The sequence below is a fragment of the Protopterus annectens genome, chromosome 2.part0 (genome assembly GCF_019279795.1).
Source record: "Protopterus annectens isolate FY-2018-M chromosome 2.part0, PAN1.0, whole genome shotgun sequence".
NCBI classification, from domain to species: domain Eukaryota; kingdom Metazoa; phylum Chordata; order Ceratodontiformes; family Protopteridae; genus Protopterus; species Protopterus annectens.
The window spans coordinates 1,826,890,720-1,826,911,412 of record NC_056728.1 but is presented as its reverse complement, the minus strand read 5'-3'; the positions used below and the strand labels follow the sequence as shown (position 1 = coordinate 1,826,911,412).

The 20,693-nt window shown below is 38.0% G+C and overlaps 1 protein-coding gene across 3 annotated transcripts in view; it reads right to left on the bottom strand.

Moving 5' to 3' along the window:
- Positions 1–20,693, bottom strand: part of LOC122793646 — a 1,742,332-nt gene that overhangs the window by 993,981 nt on the left and 727,658 nt on the right. For all 3 annotated transcript variants that reach the window (XM_044061857.1, XM_044061859.1, XM_044061858.1), the window contains one exon: positions 15,881–15,947. In XM_044061857.1, the coding sequence (XP_043917792.1) occupies positions 15,881–15,947 (67 nt within the window). The remainder of the gene's footprint in view (positions 1–15,880; positions 15,948–20,693) is intronic.

The window sequence follows — 20,693 nt, the reverse complement described above, 5'->3', positions numbered from 1 at the left end:
GATGAGTATGATGATGGCCTTCTTTCATGTGGATGGTATATGTTTCATAGCCCATAGCAGCTCAATCAGTGCGCGGATCAGTGGAGCAGGATATCGCCTCCAGCCTTGATTTCTTCCACAGTGACATGATCTACTCCTGGTGCCTTGCTGTTTCTCAGTGTTCTGACAGCTGGTTTCACCTCTTCAACTGTTAGCTTTGCATCAGTCATTGGGGCCTCAGGGAGATCGATGAGTGGTGAGTTGACCATTAATCCATGAAGTGGGCCATGGTTGTAGAGTTCTTCAAAGAATTCCCTCCAATGTTTCAGGAATTCACAATGTGAGCACATGAATGTCCTGCCTGCTTTTTTGATGTTGTCGCTGGCGGGTTTGGTCTTCCCACTCAATCATTTGAGGGTGCTGAACAAGGTGCAATACACATGTCTGAATGCCACCTCCTCATGTTTGGTTGCCACCTGGCTCCAATATGCTTCCCTTTCTGCTTTCAGCCTCTGGTGAACTTCTTGATTGAGCTGCTGGTATCATTCACAGTTGACCAGCTTCACCTGCTTCCGTTGGGCTACAAATCAGGCACTCATCAGATATCCATGGCAGCGTTCAACAGTGGATGGGTGTACATAGTGATCTTAGTGGTCCAAGTCCGCCTGCAAAAAGAGGAGGGTAGTCACTCCACCACTGTGACCAAAACTGGGAAACCAGGTAAGAAACTCCATGGAAATTTGAAAAAAACTCATTGGCTCATGCTATCTTATCCAGGGCAGCCGAAGCACCAGCACTGGGGACCCAGGGTGCTGATGAGAAGTTGGCTACTGGCTGAAGGAAATTCATTACACCTATGTTGGAAACTCTTATCGCCATGTGGAACACTTGAACCAGCCTCCACACTGGCCAAAATGAAATCATTGCCAAGGAACTCACAAAATGCAAAATTTTGATCGCTGCAGTGTCGGAGTTACAACTCACTGGATCTGGAGCATTGCCCATCCAACCACCTACAGACGATGAAATGATGATGCTGTACTACTCTGGTGGTGAGAAATGAGAGGCTGGCATCAGGCTTATAGTGGACAGTCAGGCTGCAAGAAGCATAATCTCTTTCCAAACAATATTGGACCACATGGCACCACTCACCATTGATGGTGCCATCAAGACCCACATTCTGTCCATCTATGCACCAACTGAGATGAGTCTGGACCCAGCCAAGGATAACTTCTGTAACTACCTCCAATACACACTGAATTTGATCCCACAGACAGAGATGATCACCTTGGTGGGAGACTTCAATGCCCAGATTAGCAAGGACAGGTCTGGTAGGGAAGGAATGATAGGTAGATTTGGCCATAGAAACATGAATGATAATGGCCTGCACCTTCTGTCCTTTGCTGCATCAACTGATCTCAATGTGGGAAATAGCCATTTCCAGCAACCCAGCAAACACCAGCTCACAGGGCAAAACCCATCTGGTGAAGACCCAGCCATATTAGCCCATATCCTGATCAACTCACACTTCCAATCATCACTTGTGGATATCCATGCTATGTGAGGACCTGACTGTGGCTCCGAACATCACTTCATCTATGCCATGGTGCAGCCTCGCTTAAAGCATGCAAAGCGCAAGTCACCTCTGCCAGCCAGGCTTGACTGGAAGCAACTGATAGTCTGCAAACAGGAATTCCAGATTGCACTGTCAAATCATTTCTCAGCATTGGTCCAAATGGAGGACGTGGATGAAGCAGAAAAGCAGATATCAAATACCATCATGGAATGCACCAGTTGCAGAGGGCAGTGGTGATGTTGATGGGTCCGTAATTCCAAGGAACAGTTGTAACTCTACTCTTGTAAATATGAAATAATGTAATCTGCTGCCATATCATGGGAATGTTTTATACAAATGCAAAATGAAGGGGGGACTGCTTACACTTAACATTATTAATGAAACTGCTGGAGATATTATCTGGACCCATGGAATTGGTGTCTTTGTTGTTTTTTTATTTTGACAGGGCTGCCTGGATATGTTCATGTTTGGGGGGCACTGTGTGGGTGCAGTAAATTATTGTATTCACCAGGCTGCTAAAACTGATACTAAATTTGCATTGATACCGGTGACTTTCTTGGAGTTCATAATGGACATATGTATATATAAAGTATATTGTTTTACTTTCCTCATGCAGCTGACCAGCTGCCCCCAGCTTCTCTCTTCATTAACCAGGTCTACCAGAAATGCCGTAGCCTCCATAAGACTCAACCTAACCCCACATCTAAGGCCAGTGAGGTGCTCAACGACATTTGTAACACATTGTACTAATGCCAAGGAGACTGCTCTGACTTCCGAACCCTAACCATGACCTTGCCAGCTCTAAGATCACTGCCCTTTGGACCTGCATGAGTGCTGCCATGCATGAAGAATCTTCAGACAAAGTGGTTCACAGCTTGTGCAGCACAGAGCTGATAAGGGTTAGATGCTGCTTATTGCAGTGAACCTAGTCTGCCTACTTCCCTAGAATAAGGAACCAACATTAGCCCATCACTCACACGTTCCTCCTGCAGCCCCTTCAGCACCAGTGCTGTTAATAAAACCCAGGTCATCTGGGCTGCAATAAGGGCTTCACACCTCCATGACTTGTGGCTGCTTCATGGTTCATAGTATGGCTTGCCATATTTTTCAATGGTGCTTCATCCCTGTGTCTTGCTTACAGTTTTTCTTAACTAGTTATATTGCAATAGCCTTCCATATTATTAGCATTGCAAGCTCATAGGAGGACACTGCTTTGAGGATATTTTTCTCAATTCTATTTGGGCTTGGCTAAGCTTGGCTTTATGTTTTGACATTTTGAAAATATACAAATTGAGTGTTTTCTTTTAGTTATATTGCCAGTTTTTTATTTTGTAATCCCACCAAGCAGACTTGATTTCAAATGTCCCATTATATTTATGACTGATGGGGAATATGATTTATGATACAGCTACCCAGGATATTATAAACCTCAATAAAGCTGCCACTGCCTGTCACACTGGGGCTAATGGTATTATTAAAGACATTATTTATTTTGGTGGAGTCACTATTGAAGTCTCTAAATAAAGTGGCAGTGGACACAAGGTTGACCTTTGTTATTGATGGATATTAACAGCATAAGCTGATGTGATAAGATGATGTGGGATAACAGGGACTGTGCATTTTGAGAGTATATTGATAAGTAATCAAAAAGAAATTCAGGTAAACACCATTAAAGTGCACTCCCAGAATAACAAGGAAAACTCAAGTATTCACAGTATTTCAGTCATAGGAGGCTGTTTATTGGATATTGAAAAAGCATTCGCATTTGATAGGATGGCAAAGAGGTGTGTTGCGTTTGCTTGCATGCTATTGGCCAGACATCTCGGAGTGAAGAAGTATGTTTCTATTGAAAGACAGTGAATAGGAAGAGATCAAGGAGACATTTTATTGGTAGAAATGTGAATTTCCTTGTTTTAGTAATGTGTGATTGGTTGGATCATGAAACATGGTGGAAAAATATTTTTGATTGTTTTTTTCTGAATGGATCATCTGACCAAAAGTTTGGACCAGTGATTGGAAGTTAGGATTTTAAAATTAGGATACTCAGGACAGAATAATCAGGATCTGAAGAAGGCATTACGCCAAAAGCGCTTGTCCTGCTTCTGAGTTGTCAGTGGATTTTATTCATTAAAGTTTTTATGTATCGTTCAACTGTGGTGAGCAACAGTAGCCCAGAAAACAGTTCCCTGTTTTCTCTGAAGTATATTGATAAGCACAATATCTAAAATAATATTGACAAGCACAATATCTAAAATGTTTGGCAGGGATTTTCAATAGATAGATGCAGCTGGAGTTAAAGTCAAGGATGATGTGGGCCTATTTGTTATTAGCGGTGTAGGTTTCACAGGCAGTTTTAGGGTAATGAAGTCAGACATAATGATTGTATTGTTGATGACTGTTAATTTCTAAGGGTTATCAAGTTGTTTGTCTTGCTCTGTAAGTGACATGAAGGCACTTCTGTAACAGCTATTTGTATGGCAATCTGGGCTGTTGATGGTTATAATAGTTCCTGCTATTTCTTCTTTATGGTCCAGGTTGAGTGATTGTGCAATGTCCCAGGACCAGGGAGACATTCATCTGCCAGTTCTTCTAAGGATAAGGGACTGAAATGTGTCAGAATTCAGAATACTAAAAATGCATAAGGAGTCTTTAATCAGGTTTCAAGGATGGCACAAACTGCCAGTGTCAATAAAGTCTCAGATTGTACATCTTTTTTAATGCTTTGAGCTCTACTGAAAATCTACAAGAGTGCTTTTCAGTACTGGAAGATCATTCACAAGACAGCTGTCTGAAAGAGAAAACTCATAAAAAAATAATGCATGTTTTTTTCTTTGTTTTTTATCCATTTCTGCACTTTTCTATGCATTTCCATGCTATTTAAAACATTTTGAGAAGCACTGCCTTCCACATCTTTTAGGCAGAAGCCAGCACGTGGCTCTAAAAGCAGCTCATGGTTTTAAATAACTCTAAAGACTTGACCTGCTAAAATGTATTGAGCATAACCAGTGCATACTATGGATTTATCTAAAAAAATGAAACCAATAGCTCATTGTTGGCTGATTATGAATGCTCAATTTGTTCATCCAGCAATTAACTAAAAACTTTTATGAAGTCATATCTAACATTTAATCACTTCCAACAAAAGGCTACTGTGGGGGGGGGGGGCTGTTCCCAACCCTCTTTTACTAATACTAAGTGTACTTGGACACATTTGTAGTGACCGAAATGCAATGTCAGACAATGGTGTCCTGATGGCAAACACAGATGCAGTGAACCCACAGTGATAATCAGTGCATCTTACTGTCTTCGCAGAGATAAATGAATGCTTGTTTTTATTAGGCTGGGCTACTGTTGCTTATTTGTTTGCTTGATAAAATGAAAAAGCTTGAAAAAACATACTACATATGTGACGGGAAATATAACTAACACTAAATTTAAGGACTGTGATTCCAAATGCAGGAGATTAAAACGTGCATTTGAACCACAAAAAATACAGCACTCTACTGAAACATTGAGATGGTTCCACAAAACACAGAGTAGCTATCATTCTCCTGGACAACACAAAACAGGTCAAAAGTCAAACATAGACAAGAAATGTGTCACAATCAGTAGGTCACTGGGTTGTAATATTTTAGCATATATGCTGTGGAACAATTATTGTCTTTCTTTCTGCTCATACTGAGCAAATGAGAAAAAAAATCCAAGAGAAAATTAATTAATTAATTATCATATCAATCAAACTATCAAAACCATTAATAACAAACTTGGCTCCCTTTACAGAATCAAACCTTTCCTTACCCCACTTGCTAGAACTGCAATTGCCCATTCCCATCTACTATCAACCCTTCTCTACACCTCACCTCTATTCTCCAACTTAAACAAAACAGATCTTAATAAACTATCATCCTGCTATAATCACATTGCCTGATTTGCTACTGGCACAGCCTACCGGACACACCACTGTCACAACCTAAATCGCCTAGGATGGCTTGAACTGCCTAGCTTACTGCAGTTCAACCAACTAAAAGTGGCACATAAAGTCCTTTACCAACAAGAAAATACACCTGCGCTAAAAAATATTATCAGCCCCTACACCAGCACCCGGCCACTGCGATCATCCACTGGACTCCTAGTTCAAACATGTGGAAAAACATGGAACAGACTCGCAGCTGACTTGACCCTAGAACCCTCACTAACTCAATTCAAAAACAAGTTCAAGAAATACTTCAAAGCTCATTGGTTATATCCTTGCACTAACCCCGACTAGTGACCTTTCTATTACTTTGGTACCTTACCTTCAACTACTTCTAACTTTTTTTACCAGACCATTTCAGGAAGGGTCAATTGTATAACTGCTGTTCAATGTGTCTTAAACCTGAATGTAATGTTATGTATATATAACTTTGAAAATAATGTTATATTTTGTAAAGTGTTTTATAATAAGTTAGTACTATATGTGCTAAATGCTAATATTACTTATAACTGTAATCTGCTTGAAATTAGCATTTACTAAATGTTCAATGTGTATTATTATCTTGGAGGTTTTCTCCCTGGGCCTCCGCTGAAAATGCATATATATCCAATCTATCCTGGTCAACAAATATAAAATAAATAAAAATAAAATAAATAAAATCCAAGAGAAAATTAATTAATTAATTAATTAATTAATTACTAAATAGCTGCTGCTTCCATTTTAAGAAGAAATATTAAGCAGCCACTGACTGAACAGCTTGTACATAGATTTTATTAATTACTCTACAATACTGAAAATGTTAACTGTGCACTTGATACAAAGAACGTATTCTTATATTTTTCAGTAACAGAGTTTCTTAATAAAATATGTCTGCTACAGCTGCTGCCACAATTTCAGCCTGTAACTTGGAAAACATTCATTCCATCTGCCTTCATTTAGCGATACCATTTTATGGGAAAAAACTGGAATGCAGCCAAGTAACACTAATGGATGTTAAGTGGTGACAACCAGATGTTAGACTTGCACAGTAAATCAGTGTGGAAAACGACTTCAGTTTCATTCATTCATCACCTTTACTACTTTGTTAGCAGTGATAAATAGAAGGACCCTCGCCCTAGTATCCTACTTTATTTTTGTTCCTGAAATCTAAACCAACTACCATCTCAGCCTGTTCGTCATATGTGTAAACTACCCACTTCCTTGATAGTGGTGCAGTTTAATAGCTTTTTCACTGCTGTATAACTACAAAATCATTATATTATGCATTCACTGTGAAACTGGATACACTGGAGTCTAAATACACTGGAAGTACAGAATGCATAAAGGCCTCTGCATTTCATTCCTGAGAAGAGTATATTTATATGTGAGTATCTTGCTTCTGAATTTAGATATGTGTTTAATAAAGTAAGTATCGCACAGATATCATGTGGCCTCCATAATCCTGCACAGCAAATACTGTAAGGGTGACATGCATACTTCTCAACTCTACAGATTTTCACAAAATGGCCAGATTTTTGCCTCATATTTTTGGACCATAGTTTATAAAATTGTGTTTTCTCTAGCGTATCATTGGCAAATCATTGAAGAGTGAAAGCAGAAAATAATGACAAACATTTGGATTTCAGATTTCATACCCTTTAGACATTTCATACTAATGCAATACCTGCCATACTATAAACTTTCTAAGTTTATAGGGGCAATATTTAAAAATGTCTCTGTTTTTGGTCATTTGTCCCCCATTATTTATGGCCCTGTCCAGATTTCTTGCTATAAGAGATTAAAGGTATGATGATATGCATCTTGAGTTTTTAGTACACATCAGCTGCATATATCATTGCACAAAACAAAACTTTTATAGGTACATTAATATATTATTTATAAGTAGGCTGCTTTTGATACTTTCTTGTCCTGACCTCCATCTGCACACTTCCTATACTACAAGGCCTGAATGTTGATATAACTTCTGCTAAGTTTTCCCATAACAGTATTTCAGTAACAGTTTCTGCTGTCTTTTGCACAATGACATACAAAAGCAGCCACTCGTCCAATCTTAGCTTGCAAATTTAGTCAGCCAAAGGTAATTAGCATTTGCCCATACTCAAGAGAAACATATTCCAAACAGGAGAGGGCCTGGGACAGAACCATGAGTAACACTGTTAATTAAGTTTTGGAAAGGGCACTATTTATTCTCATGATTGTGTTCTATTTGACATCCAGATAGCAATCTAGTGAACTACAAAGATGTTGATGTCTAAGCTTGGCTAACTTATTTATGAAGCCAGAGTTGGGAGTAGAATCAAATGCTTTGGCTAAGTCCAGATAAGCAGTGAGAATAGGAAGGCATTTGCTTAGGACACTGTTGACTTTTCCAGAGATTAAGAAGGCATAATTTATCATTAACAAAGCTGAAATGTGAAGGGTCTAGAGTCTGCAAATTTTGTATTTCTTTACTGATTAGTTTGTTCCATGGTGTTACAGATAAGACTAGTGAGACTGATGGCCCTATAGTTATTTGGGTCAGAAGAAAGGCCACCCTTATAAATAACTATGGCATTTCTCCATTTTCTGGTACATATCCTCAGGAGAGACTATGAATGAACATGTTTAGGAAGTGTCAGGCTAGGTGATGAATAAAGCTTACTGATAAACAGACAAATAATTTGTCTGTCCCCATTGGGGTATAATGTTTTGTTTTAGAGAGGACAAGTGATGCTTGCTCAGTACAGATGACTAGGTAGGCTTATGGCCCAAGTGACTATGGGGGAGCCAGGAATACAGCAGGAGCAGTAACATTAGGCCTGAATTTATTAGGCAGCTGTTAGCTATGGATTCTGGGTCATCATGGGTTGTACCATTTACTTTCCTAGCACAGCACAGTACTAGTGTGGACTTTATGTATGTGCTTAAAAGAGGCCACATGGTTTTCTTTAGTGTGGGTGGCTAGCTTGATGCTTGTTATATCATTCTTGCATTTCTAATTTGGTTAACATGTGTTTCATGAGCTGGTGGAGGCAAGACATCTAAGGCTGATAGTGTATACTTCTTTAATGCAATTTGTTGAGTCCATTATCACACCAGATTAGACATTTGCTGCCCTTACTCTCTTGCTGATGGCAGAAGGGGACAGTGTCTTAAGACTGCGGTGGTGGTGCTGCGGTAGCGTTGTCGCCTCACAGTAAGACGTCCTGTTCGATTCTCAGCTAGAGCATCTTCTGTGTGGAGACATGCGTGAATGGGCGTACCTTTGTTAAAGGTTGTGCATCAGGGCCGGCAACTCGGTACGTAAAAATCTACTGCTAATCATTAGCAGACTGGAGTTCCGCTGTGGCAACCCCTAACCGGGAAAAGCCGAAAGACACAAAAAAAGAAGGGGACAGTGTCTTCTATGCAGTGATTTAATAGATCATAAAATTTCTTGGTTAGGACTGGTATGTCAAGTGTTTTTGATATTCAAGACAATTGAACCATTTATGTTTTTAGAAAAGATTTTTAACATCTAATTGTTGGTTTTGTTAAAATCATGGAATGTATATGGATTACTGGAACTAGGGAGACTGGTCCTGAGGAAGAAGGAGATGAATAGATGCACTAATTTAACAAGGGAAGGCAAAACTATTGGGTCTGGGCAGAGGGCTGGAGAGTTATTTAAGACAATGTTTAAGAGATTTTGATCTGTAGTAGGAAGAGTATCTATTTGTTCCTCCAATGTAGAGTTGATGATATCAAGAAAGGCATGGGAATAACCGTTGTTGGATGTTTAGATAGGGCGGTTGATATTTGTGTAATTAAAGACTCCTAATAAAAAGGTGTTTGTCTTCTGGCTCGGGAAGCATGTTTTGGTATTTAATACATTCTTCTGGAGACACAGATAGGGACCAGAAATTACTGATGAATTAAAATTTGTTTTGTTGAATGTGATTTTGGGATTATTTTAAATCAAGTTTGAAGTCATTTGGAATGACAAAGACATGAGAGGTCTAATAAATATGTATTTGTTGGCAGACTGGAATTTGTCAGGTTAGAATGCCAACTACCACATCTGCCCACATTATTATAAAGAAAAAAACAAGCTAAAAAGGCTATGCCCTTAAAGCAGACAGAGCTGACAGATAATATAGATAATAATATCAGAAATGCTATCAGTGACTTCATTGTCAGATTCTGCACATACGAGATTGGTAAAAAAAAAGGATAGCTATCAGCCTGGGTACTAGGGTAGGGAAATCACTAGAGTCCAAAGTAAGTGTATGATCATGTTACTGCTCATGTTGCAGTAAATGATCTTAGGTGGTTCATCTCATGGTAGATTCAGAGAGACACTGTAGAGCTTTCATCATGTGTTCCAAGAAGGGGAAATCTCTGAAGTTAGTTAATATTCTGCCCTCACCTACAAAAAACAGTCATCACTGCCTTCAGCTATTGGCTACATAAATAACATCATTCTAGGGGATCCAGTTTGCTGCATTCTGGGAGACCATGGTAGACATACCTTCTTGCTTTGCCAGAGGTGGACTGCACTTGTTCCTTTGAGGGCTTTCACATATTGAAGAAAAAAAATTCTACCCCACATAGTGCCTTTTTTGGGGGAAGTGAAATTACTGGACATTTAACATCAGTGTCATATTTAAAAATATCCTAAGAATAAGATTTGTATACTTTAAATGTCATTTCCTTGCTACTACGACTACATCTACACTCTTTTATTAGTTAATGAGTTCTGAGTACACAAAGTTTCAATTTGCTTATTTAGACTAGCTTAGTGACTTTTAACTCGGATATTGGTGACTGCTATTAAAAATCACTGTTGATGAAGTTTCTGGTAGCACACTGCCAGTGATGTAATATGTGTGGTCTATTCCCTTTTCTCCATAGTTCTACAACTGTGAATTTAGTATATTTAAATAAGGGGTGCAGTGATGTGAGGTACTGGCAGCTATGCCAGGAGAAGTAGGGCAGTGGATGTGTAACATATGCCAGCACAGCTAGTTGGAATTTTGTAAAGAATTATATGTCATTTCTATAATCAAACTGATTTGTACAGATGCTTGCGTTAAAAATGTCTCAACAGTGTGCCCTGCTGGACAGAAAAAGACAAATACATGCATTATTGTAACTGTTTAAATGTATATGTTTTAACAGAGGATACTGGAAGAGAAGAGCTTACTCCCAAACTTTAAAAATAGTAAGGAATTAATAACTGAGCCTAGGCCATAAAGATTTTATCTCACAGTTTTGAATGAAGCCAGAGACACAATGTCTGTAAGAAGTATGGTTTATTAGCTCCTGTAGGAAGAGTGGAAGTGTTGCTGCAGCAGATCTTAGCAGAGCTCTGTGTGTGTATTACTGATACATAGGTGCTAAATCCTGGCAATTTCTAGCAATGGGGGGGGGGAGTTGCATGGAAACCAGAAGTCAGATGACAAGATGTATGTGATGTAATTCTGTAATATGGGACAAAAATGTTTAATACTTGGTGAGACTCAGGGCAGGCTGTTTTTGGAACCTGCCATCGAAGGATCACTCACCTACTTCATCTTGCCTTGCTCTAGTAGGTGACCAGGGAATAGTAACTCTTGAGATCAGTCAAGAAAATATAGTGAGATTAGTTAAGAATTGTGTTTCTGTAACTGTGTGAACCTGTACACCTGTGTTATTTTTAAAATTTCCTGTGACTGAAAGTCTGTTGTTTATTGTAAATTGATATTTAGTCTAGTCATGTTTTTTATTTATTATTAAATGCATTTAAACTTTTCATTGTGGCCTTTAGAGAACATTTTAACTTTTGAGAGTACTCATATCTGTTTGGTGACTCTTTGGCCACTCCTTAAAACCTTACTGCATTCATCAAAGTACCATTCGTATTAATATTAATTTCACTCAGTATAATTGGGTACACTTGTAAGATCCTTAAAGTAGCTGGCTTGGGACTGTCTGGTGGCAGTAACTACATTATAGTCTGGGCAGAAGGGGGAAGAGCTAGTAAATGTGTGGCAGCTTTTCCCAGGTGTGTGTGTGTGTGTGTGTGTGTGTGTGTGTGTGTGTGTGTGTGTGTGTGTGTGTGTGTGTGTGTGTGTGTGTGTGTCTGTGTGTGAAAATCAAATCTCAGAGTGTGTGTGTCAGCTACTTGGAGAAGGGGCACAAAGCATTAATTTCTCAGAGAGAGAGTGGTGGATGACTTGGCTGGGACACTCGGCTGAGGACTTAGCTCTGCAGCTGTGAATTGGGAAGCCTTACTTGGGACCTGGGGAGAGGCAGAGAGAAAAACACAGACCCAGGGCTGAGTATGCTCCTTGTGTGCTCTTAAGGGAAATTATGCTTGATGCAGAGAGTTGCATCTGGAAATACTGGGTGCATCCATTTTTGTTCCAAGTGAATATCCCTCTCCAGTGTCAGTGGTGAGGATTCAGGCTCTTTGATTACTGGCCCAGAGAGGGGATATCACAAGGGTTATGGGGAGGAGCCTATCTGCAAAAAATGTTTTTATTAGTTTTATCAGACCGAAGATTCAATCTTTTTTTTTCCAGATGAAGCTTCAACTGGTTGAAAATGAGGGACACAGGATGCAGTACAATAAACTTTGTTTAATGCTATGTTGAGAAGACAAACAGAAAGCTAAAGAACAGAATAAAGGGCAATAGTTAAGTATATAAAAGGGATATACTTTGAATACATATGCAAGATATCAAAGATTATGGTGATGATTATATTTCTGTATTTTTCTGGAAGTCAGAAAAATGTTACCACGTGGCCAGTTAGGAACCAGGCTGCTTGAAAGAAATGCCCAAAAACACTGCACTCTTAATGCACATAGAAAAGAAGGCTTTTATGAATGGTTTGGTATAAAACATACACAAGACTACATAAGTGTAGAGTATTTTATGAATAATAAGATGGATGCAATACATATTTTTAAAGATATTTGATTTACTATACATCAACATATCTTAAAACAATTCCCTTTAAAGTGTTTATAAGGTATAAATGGCTCTGATAAAAATGCTGGTTATACATATAAACATGTTGCTACAATTCATTTAATGATGCACAAAGTTTGCAGCAAATGCCTCTGAGCCTGTCTCTTTTTTTATTAAAGGTCCACTGATTTGCTTACTGCATGCAGCTGATCCATAGTTCTTCATATTTTATACACTCTTCATTTTTTAGCACCTGCATTACCATATGCAACCATTTTAATTTTTTTATATATAATGTATAAGACGAGCAAACCTTGTGATAGAACAGTCATGTATTAGTCTTACCTAGTGGCAAAGAGGGATAAAACCCTGCCTATGGTCATGGTGACCCAAGTTTAAATATCAGCTCAGCTAATTCATTACCTGGGTCAAGAGGGTTTTTGTGTTCTCCCTTAGGTGCATGGGGCAGACTGGTGATCTCTCTGGTGAAGAGTGGAAATATAACAATGTGAGTGCTACCTAGTGGTGAGTGGAGTACCCTGCTGATGTCAAACCCCTTGCAGAACTAATACACCAGACACCACTTCTGGTCATTGCATGTCCCACCATGCGGGCATTACTGATATGTTAATGAAAATAGTTCCTGGTAGCAGTATGACATTAGCCCAGGTACCTTAATTTCCCTGTCGACCCTGGACATTGATCATAGATAGCAATTCCTGGTCTGAGTCTTAGTTAATTAATAAGGAAATTTTTGTTGTATAAAGTACTTTTATTATTTGTTTTTGATGTTTGCAGATTAAGATCAAGTATAGGATATTGTTGAGGGATGACACCCAAGTATTTCACTTTTGGGACAACTTTTAGGAGGGTGCCATCTAAGGATGCAATTTTAAAGGAGTGTGAACCTTTGGAAAGTCTAAGTACACAATACAGGATTTAATTTAGTTATGTACAGTAGTAGGGCCAGAATCAACTAACCTGTATGTTGGAGATTAGAAACAGGGTTAATTTGAATGGTTGTTTGTGCATCTGATATGGAATTAGTGGAATACAGTACTGTAGCGTTATCTACATATCACATTGATGTCATTCCAGAGTTGGATGAGTCCATACCATTCACAAAGATGGGAAACAAGGAGTGTACAATGCAGAAGCACCACACACTCCACAGATCACAACCTCATTACCACAATTAACAGAACATGCTGGAGGTACAGGTTCATCTCCCAAAGACTGCCCATACTCTGGAATAAGCTTCCCATTCATGTCAAGCAGAGCAGCTCGCTGACCCTCTTCAAGAGAAATCTTGACGAGTTAATGGGTAACAGAAAGTTCACTCCAGGGATCATTCCAGTTGCCTATTGGATAGGGACACTGTGAGCTAACATTGGGTGGCACAGTGCCTGGGCAATTTTATTTGTGCTAGGCTTGTAAAGGCTCCGGGGCCATTAGCCTATTACACACCTATGAACCTATGATGAGGGTCATTTACTACTGCTGATGGTATAGATTTCCATCTAACACTTTACTTTCTTTTAGAAAGGCAGTTAAAGAACCAATAAATATACTGAGGATGAATACCAGTATGGTAGACTGGTAATGACAGACTTGTTTTCTATGCCAAAAGCTTTGGAAAAGACTAGAAATACAATGGCATCCACTCTGCCTTTATTTAGTTTAGCATTGTTTAGGTCTTTGATTACTACAAATCTTTTAGAGTGTTAACTGTCTATTTTTCTCATGAATTAAATTCAGTGCCATCATTTTGTTTTGGTGCATTAAATTAAAACCAAATCATCATCAACACCCCCTTTTTCCCATTTTGGGGTGTTGCAATAATGGTTGTCATCTCTCTCAGTTCAGTGCCACTCTCCTGCCTTTTTCAACAGTTACACATGATTGTTATATGTCTTCTCTTACTCAGTTCATCCATCTCTTTGCTGGATGCTTTTATTTCCTCTTGTCTGCTTCCTGTCTTTCCCAAATCTTCTTCACCAAATCACCTTCTGCTTTTGTGCACAAGTGCCTGAACCACCACAGTCTGTTTTCTTTGACCATTTCTCCAATTGCAGCTACCCTGGCTTCTGCCCTGTTGTCCTTATTTCTTCATTTCTACCACAGTCTGCACCCTAGCATCCATTTCAGGCATCACACCACTGTTTTGTAAAACTTAATTTTTAGGGATTGTTTTGGAGGCATAGTGTATTAACTTAGTTTCATTAGGATTCAGTAGACATTGAGAGGTTTCTATGGCTGAAAATCAACTGCAAGAATGAAACCCTGTGGTCCTGAAATTGCCACTAGGTAGGATGGCAGGTAAGACTTCATCTGACACAGTGTTCTATGGGATATATAGTAAGTAAACTATGGTAGTATAGTTGGGAGAGGGCAAGTTGGACTAAAGTGTTCATAAGCAGTGGATGTGATACTACACAAAGGGCCTTAGAGTGGTCAAGGAATAGAGATGTAACTTGCTTACCATTCTTTATGTGTAGATTGGCTATATTAAAGAAGAATAGCAGAGTTGTTGTTGTACAGTGATGCAGTCACATGTAATTTGATGAAGACACATATAATTTAGAACTGCCAAGAAGGTAAGCCCAAAAGAACATGTGCATTTACATAGTCCAAAAAAAAGTTTGTAGTGGGGCTACAGTTTGAAAATTGCCCGGGGTCCAAGGTACACTTAATCCACTCTGGGTCCATCTTATAAAGTGTTGCATTGTGAACTGCAACATTCTAATATAAATGGTGATTTTTATACTTTTGGTGTAATACTGCCTCATAATTGCAAAATGAATGAATGGTGCAATGAACATGTCATGGTTTTATCAGCAGGTACCGCAGAATTAGTATGTTGGATCAGTTTAAGAATAAAATGTATACAACTTCCAGACTTACACAGATATATTTAATTTCATTAATGTCTAGCTCATAACATTAGTAATTTCTGGTATTTGGATCTAAAACATACAACATATCCATTTTCAGACATAATGAATCCAGCAGCAATTACATTTAACATACAGATAGAGGTATAGTTTAACTACACCAGAACCTTGCATAACCGTCGATACAGTGGCTATCTAATATCAAATAGCAACAAGACATAAATGTTTATATTATCTAAAATATTTACTTTAAATATAATGTATATAAAATACATATGCCCATTTTCTACTAAAGGCTTTAAGGCACTTGGGAGTATGCCTGGTGCCTCACAACACCTCTTCTTATCGGGTAGTAACAGTACCATGTAAACCCTTGTGCCTTACTGCTTTGTTAATGTATTTACACAAAAAAGGCTAAGCCATGCTATCCGAGCCATAACAAACAGTTTTAACCAATGTGCAGTTTCTCTGTAGTCTTACAAAAAATACAGCAAAGCATATTTGAATTCTTACATGACATCATTATATCATTATCTTTACTTACCTTGCGTTGCCTTTACTGCCTCTATTTCTTGCATGCTGAGGTCAATACCATAGTCTTTTACTGCTGTCTAAATTAAATACAAAGAAACAAAAGCATTAGTGATGTGGCTTTCAGTAAGACTGTGTCCTTTACTTAAGAGTGCAACAATCTGTTCTGACTTTAAATTACACCTTGAGCAACTGCTGATGTTATACTTGTATAAATTACAGGATTTTAGTCTATGTGTATGTTCGCTACTGCGTAGGACAAAGCAAACACATCTATTTATTTCACTATGGCATTTTCACTTGGCTAAGTCAGTCATTTAGCTCGCAGTCTCCAATATGCATTGGAGGTGGTGTTAATCTAGCCAACATCTATAAGTTATAGATGTTTCATAGTTCTTTGCCACTGTTCCTGGTGTATCCTGTCAGCCAGTGCATAGCAAAGAATATGAACTAATGCTGAATGGATTGCCCTGATGTTAATTAAAATTCCAAATTGTAATATTAAAATCTTTATACTTGATTATGAAATTCCATATGAAAGTCAAACGTTTTGCCTTGGTTTACTTTTCCACTTTTTAGGCATTTGTAGTATAATAGGGCTTGTGAGAGAGACAGAGAAGTAATAAGCTTGCAGTAGGATTAATGGGACTATGATCAGGAGACAGTATACTGGACCTTCAAATGGACCTACACCACCACCACCCTCATATCCAGCTGCTTCCTCATTCACCACTTAGACAAATGCTAGCTAGCTTTAGTCTGGATCAGTCTAAGCATAATCAGTCCATATACCAATCTGGTCCAGGCACTGAATGCTCTAGATTTCAAAAAAAAAGTTCAGCCACAGGGATGGCAAACAGGCACTCTCTGATATGCCAGGCATGTTATATTTTATGTATAAGGACCTGCTGGCTCAGACATTGTAGTATACTGTCCTTAATTTATGATTTTCTTAGCCCATGGCATATATCTTACTTTTAAGTACTTCATACACAAACCATGTCATGTTTTTTTCCCCCAAAATGTAAGCAAGTCTTAAGTCCCCTAGTGTACAGCACAACAAGGAATTCTGGTTTAGGCAGTTTGTCCTATTTTTCCTATTGACACCTTATTAGACAAATTTGAGTGCCCAAGTATTCCAGAGATAAAGCCTCATGGACCAGACTGCCTGCCCTATCTCTCCAATGTCAGAGACGAATAGGCTTTCCTAATTTGTCCCATGTTCCCACCCTATTCATATTATGGATCTTTTCCAAACTCGTTGCCTTTTTACTATATATTTGTCTTGTGAAGCCCAGGTATGTACCATGATTTCACTACCTATTTCTCTTCTCTTCTCTTTCAGGCATCAAATAAGTGCCCTTTTCATGGGAAATAAATTAGTAGAATTTCCATGAAACCCTACTCACGAAGCTTTGCTAAGTCACACATCTTATTCTATAAAAGTACTGAGTATGCCACTATCCTGTAGATTAATACATATGAAATATTTGAAATTTTCCATTATATTCCCCCTTATCTTGCTTTTCTGTATAATTTGTTATTTATATTTCCTAAATTGTTTTAAAGACAAGCACTGTACCCTTTCGGTGACCATCCATGGTCCTGACTCCATCTTTTGTATGTCATTATCAAAATGTGTCCATCAGCACTGGACACATTTTGTGTTAAGAAGTTTAACTACAATCTACAGATGATAAAACGTAAATATTTCTGCTTCTAATGGATGTATCTAGGCAACCAGAATCATGCCAATCTTTCCTGCTGCCTTAACCTCCTACATTACTATTTTCACATCAGTAGACATTTTTGCACAGTTTCCTTTCTTGTTTCTTGACTATGGACACCACCAACGGTATTAACATTTAAATTCCAGGTTAACAATGTTGCCCTTTTGTTTGCAGTGAAAACATCCATATGGAAGCTTAATCAGATTCCTATCTTTGCACAGCATTCCATTCAGTTCTGCATCCTCACCCATTATGTCTTCACCTGGCCAACTTGTTTGAGTGCTTAGTTAAATAGCTTGGTCGTTCATCTCTCTCTCTCTCAATCTTAGCTCATTTTCTAAAAGTAGAGCATCCATTCAATGTAAATGAAAAAAATAAATGGCAGTACACAGGCTGTACAATGACAGTTGGCAAAATATTCATAGTGATATATTTGTAGAACTGAGGAAGCCACTATTTTATTAATTTTTTTTCTTTTAATTGTAACTTGCTTAGTCAATAAGGAATTAAATGCTGCAAATAAATAAAAGCAGTGCATGCCAAATAATTGCTATCTAACAATCATTAAGAATGTAGACATAAAACTCTTCAAATTAAATAAGTTAGGGCAGGAAAAAAGTGTTGCGGGTTTCATCGGGAGAAGAAAGTAGAACAGTTTGTGGGAAGGAAAAATTGCAAAATGAAGGTCGAATTCAGCAGGGAACTAGAGCAGCTGTAGACATCAAACTGTTTGACGGAGAACTAAAGAATTGCAGGAGGACATAAGCAATGTATTTTGCACTGGCTTAAGGCTGTAAATTCAGCTAGGATGAGTAAAACAAATTTTAGCAAGTGGATTATTTTACTAATGACAGGAATCAATGACAAAGGGAGGGGGGTCAAAGAGAGGTACGAAAACTGCAATATGCAAAAACTGAAGTGAAATAACATGGGACAGATAAACAGGAGATGTGTCAAAGCATGAGAGGAAGAAGCAATGTGAATTTCTCTTTGGAGTTCCACTAGTACAGCTCTCAGAGCATTGGTCATAAGACAATCAGTGTAGCATCATACAATCAAATGGATAAATAAGTTATATCAGTTGATAATAGTGCAGGGAGATTGGTTTATTGAGACAAGAGTGATATTTAATTTTCTAGGACAGGGCTCGCAGACAGTTTAGGAAATACTGATGTCATGGGCAGAAACTCAGAGAAATATGTTCCTGACTAGATGTGTTAAGTCTTGTACTAGACATCACATTTTCTGTACAGTATACTAGCCCCACTTTCAATTAATCTTGTGATATTCCAATCCAAACAGGAACAAAAGAAATCATGAAATCCAAAGTGAAGCAAACGCAGGCAGGAATTAGTAAATCCACACAGTTTATTTAGAGGAATAAGCGCTTTTGTCCCAAACAGTTAATTTAACAGGAACTTCATCAGAAACAGTATAGAGTCATCCTACACTAAATTTATGTAAGTAAGATATGACATCATATCCTGTTTTGGAGCCCAAATGTATAAACACCCCCCCCAATATAAATATATGATTATGCATATAAACACTATATTGGTATCAAGAAATTAAGAATGTATAAATAAAAAACACTTAATTATACACAAAAAGTATAAGAGCAATATAAAATATAAAAGAATTAGACAATTTTAAATAATACAAACATAATTACTGCAAAAACTATGTTTTGAGAGCTTTCGGTTTTAAAAGACTAGAGATAGAGAGACTTTCGTTTAAACCTGGCCAGCATAAGGAATTCAGGCGCATTTGCCATATTAATTCCAATTTTTCAAAAAAAAAATAGGGCCATGCACCATCTCTTTCTGATAAAGATACAACTTCTAAAACAATAAATTTAAATGTGTCCTGGATTTAATGTGACATGCTTTGCTAGTGCATTCACTTCACAACAATCTCTAATATTTCTCAGATGTTCCCCAATCTGTTTTTGAGTTTACATTTTGTCTTCCCCACATAAAAACATAAACAGTTAGAACATAAAGCAGAATAAACTAATTTCTCACTGTTACAACAGCATTTACGGGGTATCTTCACCTTCATATTATTGATTGTAAATGTGTTTCCTTCAAAGATATAGGGTCAAATTTTACACCTACCACATTTATGCATGTATCCCCCAGTAAACGGAAGGTGCTGATGCTCAAAGAGGTTTTTTAAATTAGAACCTCTTCTAAATATACATGTGGGTCTATCCCCCACAAGCTCCCTTAATAACTTCCAGTTTTTTTGCAAAATGTTCTTAATATAAAATGCATCATTTGAAAATGTAGTGGTGAAACTGGAATGGAAGTTCTGTTGCAGCACATGTGTCGGGGTATTCAAATTCAATCCACTTATAGCTGTTGAGCACTGTACTGAACCAGCAATGGTAGTATCTGTAATGGTAAATCTGGTTATATTCTGATTAGAAATAGGATTTATGATCGGTAGAAAGTACCCATTACACCTCTTATCCATAACTTCCCCCATCAGCTCCTCTATTAGATTATTAGGGTACCCTCTCTTAGAAAACATGTCCTTCAATTTCAAACATTCATTCTCAAATGACTCCCACAAGGTCACCATACAGGCTGCCCTGACAAATTGGCCTTTAACCACAACCTGTTTTGTGAGAAGGGGTGACTACTACTATAGTGGAGGAAGCTATTGGAATATGTTTTTTACGATAAATTTCTGCTAAGAACCTGTAATTTATATTGTCTTTCTTCAGTAAAATGTCCAAGTATGGAATTTCAATATCACTAATAGTGTGCGTGAACTTCCAGAATGAGGTTGTGTTATTAATATAGTACAAGAATGGTTCAACCTGATCCCTTTGTCCCTTCCACAAAATAAATGTATCCTCAAGGAAATGGGTATATGTATGGCAAAAAGAAAATAATTGTGAATCCTTTAAAAATCGCCTTTCCCATTCGAGCATCACTATATTGGCATAAAGCCCCCCACAAAATGAACCCATTGTCTCTCCTTGCGTCTGGAGATAGTATTCCTTCTCAAAAAGGATAAAATCACTTTTAAGTACCATACCCAGGAGTTGTTCATGCATATTAATTACTCCTCAGATGTAGGTAATCA